General features: G+C 40.8%; 3 protein-coding genes across 3 annotated transcripts; all 3 read left to right on the top strand.

Annotated features, from left to right (window-relative positions):
• The first annotated feature begins 717 nt into the window (after nt 1-717).
• LOC128553139 (uncharacterized) lies at nt 718-3,093 on the top strand. Its single transcript, XM_053534256.1, has one exon. It carries the CDS (start codon nt 718-720, stop codon nt 3,091-3,093), a length of 2,376 nt encoding a protein of 791 aa, XP_053390231.1.
• A 9-nt stretch (nt 3,094-3,102) lies between these two features.
• LOC128553138 (uncharacterized) lies at nt 3,103-4,390 on the top strand. Its single transcript, XM_053534255.1, has 2 exons — nt 3,103-3,329; nt 3,472-4,390. Exons 1-2 carry the CDS (start codon nt 3,103-3,105, stop codon nt 4,388-4,390), a joined length of 1,146 nt encoding a protein of 381 aa, XP_053390230.1.
• A 167-nt stretch (nt 4,391-4,557) lies between these two features.
• Nucleotides 4,558-5,895, top strand: LOC128553137 (uncharacterized). Its single transcript, XM_053534254.1, has one exon. The coding sequence runs from the start codon at nt 4,558-4,560 to the stop codon at nt 5,893-5,895; it is 1,338 nt and encodes a 445-aa protein (XP_053390229.1).
• Nucleotides 5,896-6,440: the final 545 nt, after the last annotated feature.

The following is a 6,440-nucleotide window of genomic DNA, read 5'->3' as shown; positions in this document are numbered from 1 at the left end:
TGTAACTAGATAAATCAAGCCTGGTGCAAAATCTCTTTATTTCTTTTTACAAGTTTCAAAATAATATTGACTTGTGAATCTTTATCTTTATTCATTATCAAACAAAAAGTAGTAAAAGGAATTGTATATTCAAAATCTTTTTCTGTAGATGTAAATAAATAATAAAAAAAACGTAACGTTGAACGTTTCCCATTTTAAATTGTAGCCTTCTTTGCAGTATCATTGCTACTTATCATTTATTTGTGGTAGGTGGTAATATTTTACCTTGTGAAAAGCTGTACATAATGGTGCTTACACATTATGATTTATCAGCTTGTTTATTGTCACAAGCAGGATAACAAGTGTCTCAATGTATGTTTTATGCTATATATAACTAACGGGAATACTTAAGTGTTTTTCAACGACATTAAAAGCGTTATTTTGTTTACTTGTAATGATAAACTTATTCGTTCCCATAAAGTTTATTTGTAAGGTAATACGAACTTAGATTTAGTCGTTGCTTTATAAAGATATGACTTATGTCGGAAATAGCGCGAAATTACATTGACGTTATGTTGACGCCAACTTATGCGTGACGTTAGACGTCACTTACTTTTATTGTTTTGTAACGGATATAGTTCACAGAATACATTTGTATGAATCAGACGTGAGTTTGTTTCATTAAATACAGAGTTTACCCGCAACCCTCCACATTTTGGTGCCGTGACCAAAGCAACAATGAAGATAGACAAATTACGATCGATCCGAGAGGGACAACGCAAAGTTATAGAAATTCAACTCCAGAAAATCGAAAACGCAAAAGATAGTTCGTCGATGTCGGAATTTCGTGCTATATTAGAATCTGTGACTGGCAAATTCGAGAATCTTGTATCACTGAATGAGAAAATACTTGAACAGACAGAAATCGGCGAGATTGAAGAAGAAATCATTAACAGTGAAGAATATTCATCAGCGATACAGATCAAACTTCGTGAATTCCAAGAATTCAGTGAAAGTCGTGAAAAGTCGTCACAAAATCAAAGTCAGAGAAATAATTCATCAACACCTGGTGAACAGCAGACGATAATTGTACAGGATAGAAATAGTGCGAGTTCGACGCAATATTCCCGCCTTCCAAAATTCTCATTACCTACCTTCAACGGAAACATCTTAGAATGGCAAGCTTTTTGGGATTCATTCAGTTCAGCAGTGCATTCAAACCAGAATTTAACAGATGTGCAAAAATTTAATTATTTACGTTCACAACTGAAGGATGAAGCAGCTCGGAAAATAGATGGATTTGCCCTAACGAACGCTAACTACAGTAATGCAGTTGAATTATTACATGAACAATACGGACAGAAACATAAGATAGTGCATGCTTACATACAGTCTCTTCTACATCTTCCGTCGCCTAGCAACACACTTCCAAGCCTGAGAGGTTATTATGACAAACTAGAAACATACATCCGGGGACTTGAGTCACTTGATCAGCATGAGGATTCATTTGGGACGTTCTCAGTGCCTGTGATATTTGACAAACTTCCGGCAGAAATACGTAAGAACTTGGCACGTGAACATAAAGGCAGAAATCTAGAATTACATGAGATGCGCCGCGCGATCTACGTAGAAATCAACGTATTAGAAGCAGGTCAGGTCAACAGTAACGTGTACTTGCATGAAACACCAGCCACGGTGTCATTGTTAACTGGTTCAGGCTTTAGACCACGTGCACGACAGGATAGTGATAAGAATCACGTGCGTCCACATCCACATCCACGTACACAACAACAACAACAACAACGTTTTACAAACGCTAAGATATGTATATTTTGTTCAAGCAATACGCACTTTGCTAATGATTGTAACGTTATGAGGGACTACGAATCCAGAATCGCAGTGGTGAAAAACAAACGTCTATGTTTTAACTGTTTGGGAACACACCAAGTATCTAACTGTAAGTCTCAGAAAAGATGCAGAAACTGTCAGAAAAGACACCATACCAGTATATGTCAGAACTTATCTCAAGTTCAACCGCCAATACAGACGTCTTCAGCATCTGCAGTCAGTGACAACCAGCTACAACATCAGACTGCAGCGTTGCATACTTACGATCATATCACGTTTGAGCAGACGACATGTGAGCAACAAACACCGCACGTGCTACTTAAGACAGCGATATCTCCCGTAACATGCGGTATCATTTCAGCAGATACTAACATTCTTTTCGATGAGGGTTCTCAAAGATCATTTATCACGAGAGAGCATGCAGACAAACTTAGACTTACATTCACGGGAACTGACACTTTGCACTTGGCGAGTTTTGGAAATTCGAAGAATGAAGTGCGCCACCTAGACACTGCCACAGTGTTTTTGATTACGTCAACCAAAGAGAAAATACCGATTAATGTGCTGATAGTACCAACTGTAGCAGTACCGTTTCAGAAATACAACAAAAATGTTTCCCACTTACAGCACTTGAAAGGTCTCAAATTAGCGCATCCGCTGATAGAAGACACAACGTTCGAGGTTCAACTTCTGATTGGTGCAGATTACTATTGGAGAATCGTTGAAGACAAAATCATCCGAGGTCCAGGACCTACAGCAGTCGCTTCCAAGGCTGGCTATCTTCTGTCCGGTCCCGTCCCTTTTCATGCGTCATCTAGCAGAGCCACGACTAGTTTAACATTGAATGTTATTACGCAGTCACCCAAAGATATTGACCTACAAAAATTTTTGAAACTTGAGAGCCTTGGTATTCAACAGAGCGAAGATGAAATCCCAGAGAGGAGTTACATGACAGAGTATCAAGACACGTCAATTACGTTTACTGGTGACAAGTATGTAGCGAAATTACCCATGAAATTAGACCACCCCGCCCTTCCCACTAACTACGGCATCGTGAAACGCCGAACTGAGACGTTGGTCAGTAGATTACGTCAAGACCCTGTGACATTGAAACATTATGGAGATATTATCAGGGATCAAGAAAGCAGAGGTTTCATAGAAGAAGTTCCAGATACAGAACAACCCCACAACAGTGTCCACTACATTCCACATCACGCTGTGAAGAAAGAATCATCTACAACACCTGTACGCATTGTCTACGACTGAAGTTGTCGCATGTCAAGGAATCATCCGAGTTTGAACGATTGTTTGCAGTCGACACCCCCAGAGCTCAACGATCTTACAGCCATACTAGTCAGATTCAGACTCAAACAGTACACCGTAGTCACCGAAATAGAGAAGGCTTTTCTTCACATTGGATTACACGAAAATGACCGAGACATGACGAGATTTCTTTGGCTTTCAGACCCAACCAATCCAGAGAGTGCACTAAAGACATATCGGTTTAAATCTGTACTTTTTTGGCGCGGTATGTTCTCCATTCATTTTGAACGCAACACTCTTGAAACATCTACAGAGAAAAGCAAATACATGGGTCAGTAATAGACTACAGAGTGACTTATATGTAGACAACTTCTTATCCAGCCTTGACAAAGAAACAGATGTCATCAGTTACTTCCATCAATCACGTGATCTCATGTCAGAAGCAGGATTCACACTTAGGTCATGGAATTCTAACAGTCACAAACTGAGAGATACAGCGAGACAACTTAACATTCTAGACAAAGACGAAGTTACCAAACTATTAGGATTGCGCTGGGAACCAGAGACAGATATCATGACATACCCAGAAAGACCAATAGAGACAACCGCAATTACGACCAAGAGATACATACTGCAGAGCACATCCCGGATTTACGATCCACTTGGTTTTCTAACCCCAATCACAGTGAAAGTCAAGATACTACTTCAAGATATTTGGAAAGACAAGTTCGATTGGGACACAATGCTACCAAGATCCTACCAACAGAGGTGGTTACAGATAGCAACAGACTTGAACATAGCAATGAAAACCCAATTCCAGAGATATTACTTTGCGGAAACAGACGACAATCAAGATGCAGCAGACGACACAAGACTTCATATATTCGTTGACGCAAGCACTCAGTCTTACGGTGCAACAGCTTATATTTGCAGAAGAAATCACTCATCATTAGTAATGGCTAAGAACAGAATCGCACCATTGAAACCCCTCACCCTACCAAAACTTGAACTTATGGCGGCTGTCATAGGAGCTCGACTTTCCCAACATCTACGAAAAGCACTAGGAATAGACAAGATAGATTACTGGTCAGATAGCCAGATTGTTTTACACTGGTTGAGTAACCCTGAAAAAACCAACCGATTTATACGGAGACGAGTTGAAGAAATAAAAAATCAGACCGGAACCGGAAGTTGGCGATACTGTCCCACACAGAACAATCCCGCAGATCTGCTTACCCGTGGAATATCGGCAAGCCAATACCAAGAAAACAAACTATGGTTTACAGGTCCGCCTGGTTAACCGCCGAGATAAAGTGGCCAAAATGTAAAGTTCAAGACACCACTGTGCTATCTACAATACAACCCGAAGATGACCAGCATACCCGTATTTCGCGACAACCAACACCCCAGGTTCCAGATACGATTGACGTAAGCAGATTCAACAATCTTCAGAAGCTACTTCGAGTTATGGCCTACGTCCGAAGATTTATTGACAACTGTAGAACACAACACCAAGATAGAATGGTTGAAGCTTTCACTGTTACGGAGCTAAGAGAAGCAGAAATGAACTTGATTCGACAGTGTCAGTCTACAGTCTACAATGAAGTTATTGAAAACCTTCGATCTGGAAAATCACGACTACCGCTGGTACGACAATTACGACTTTACATTGATAGAGAAGGCTACATCAGATGTGGAGGTCGTATACACAATGCACCCCTTGATGAATACACCCGATTTCCCATCTTATTACCAGCGAAACACCCACTTACGCGACTTATCGTACTTGATGCACACCAGAAACAGCTGCATTCGGGTATCAGTGCAACTATATGCCACTTACGACAACGTTATTGGATACCGACGATACGACAATGTGTCAAATCTCTACTACGGAGATGTATAACATGTCGGAAGATCAACTCACCACCTTACAGTGCTCCAGACCCACCACCGTTACCAGCTTACAGAGTAGAAAGTTCGCCACCATTTACTATCACAGGGGTCGACTACAGTGGTGCGCTGTTTGTGAAGTCAGAAACCGGATTAGAATCGAAGGCTTACGTATGTTTGTTTACCTGTGCAGCTACCAGAGCTATTCACCTTGAACTTGTGCATGACCTCACCGAAAATTCATTTATACAAGCCTTTAGACGCTTTGTCAGCAGACGTTCACTACCTAGAATAATCATTTCAGACAACGCTGCAACATTCCACGCAGCATCTAACACATTGAATACCATGTTCCAGTCCCAAACCTTGAGAAATCATATAAACAGATCCGGAACCGAGTGGAAATTCATTCCAACTCGAGCACCATGGTTTGGAGGATGGTGGGAGAGAATGGTTGAGCTCGTAAAGACATCCCTAAAGAAAGTGTTAGGTCGAGCATTCGTTACCTTTGAGGCGTTACAGACGACACTTACTGAGGTAGAAGCTATCCTCAACGACAGACCTCTCACATACGTCACATCAGAAAACACAGATCCAGAGCCGATTACGCCATCACACTTATTAACTGGACGGAGAATTACAGCGATATCAGATGCGACAGATCGTAGCACCATAATCAGCAATCAACAAATAATAACCAAACGAGTTCGAGTCCAGCGTGAGCTGATTCATCGTTGGTGGGCGAGATGGAAGTCAGATTACCTCACATCACTACGTGAACGTCATACACAAAGTGGTCGCAACGAGCAGACGATACGTATTGGAGATGTCGTGCAGGTGCACAATACAGTTCTCGGTTGTTGTGGAAACTGGCTGTGGTGGAGGAACTTGTACCCGGACGAGACGGACTGATCAGGGCAGCAAAAATCCGTACCGGAAGTGGGCATACCATCAGACCAATCGTGAGACTTTACCCTTTGGAGATCAATGAAAACGAGAGACTTTAAATAAGTAGAAAATACGAGATCGATGAAAAATGAACAGTGCTTTAATTTTAGAGTGTTCTTCAATTTCGTGAAATATGTGATTTAGAGACAATGACCAAAAATTCAGGAAACGAACGTTATATATTTATAAGTGTTTTAATATATTTAAGAAATGAAACTTTTAGTACTTTCACTTTTCGCGGGCCCCAGAATGTCGGAAATAGCGCGAAATTACATTGACGTTATGTTGGCGCCAACTTATGCGTGACGTTAGACGTCACTTATCATGTATTGTTTTGTAACGGATATAGTTCACAGAATACATTTGTATGAATCAGACGTGAGTTTGTTTCATTAAATACAGAGTTTACCCGCAACCCCCCATAACTGTTACCCCATGTTTTTCAAAGGATCTAATGTTTTTGGCAAAAAAAAAAAACAAGGGCAAACCATTTTACTGTTCTCAATACA

This window comes from Mercenaria mercenaria, unplaced genomic scaffold, assembly GCF_021730395.1.
Source record: "Mercenaria mercenaria strain notata unplaced genomic scaffold, MADL_Memer_1 contig_3523, whole genome shotgun sequence".
NCBI classification, from domain to species: domain Eukaryota; kingdom Metazoa; phylum Mollusca; class Bivalvia; order Venerida; family Veneridae; genus Mercenaria; species Mercenaria mercenaria.
This window is presented reverse-complemented; position numbering and strand designations above follow the sequence as displayed.

Coding starts and splice junctions, on each gene's coding strand:
- LOC128553139 (XM_053534256.1), top strand. CDS start 718: ATGAAGATAGACAAATTACGATCGATCCGAGAGGGACAACGCAAAGTT.
- LOC128553137 (XM_053534254.1), top strand. CDS start 4,558: ATGGCCTACGTCCGAAGATTTATTGACAACTGTAGAACACAACACCAA.
- LOC128553138 (XM_053534255.1), top strand. CDS start 3,103: ATGTCAAGGAATCATCCGAGTTTGAACGATTGTTTGCAGTCGACACCC. Junction 3,330..3,471: donor AGTGCACTAAAGACATATCG/GTTTAAATCTGT, acceptor CTTCTTATCCAG/CCTTGACAAAGAAACAGATG.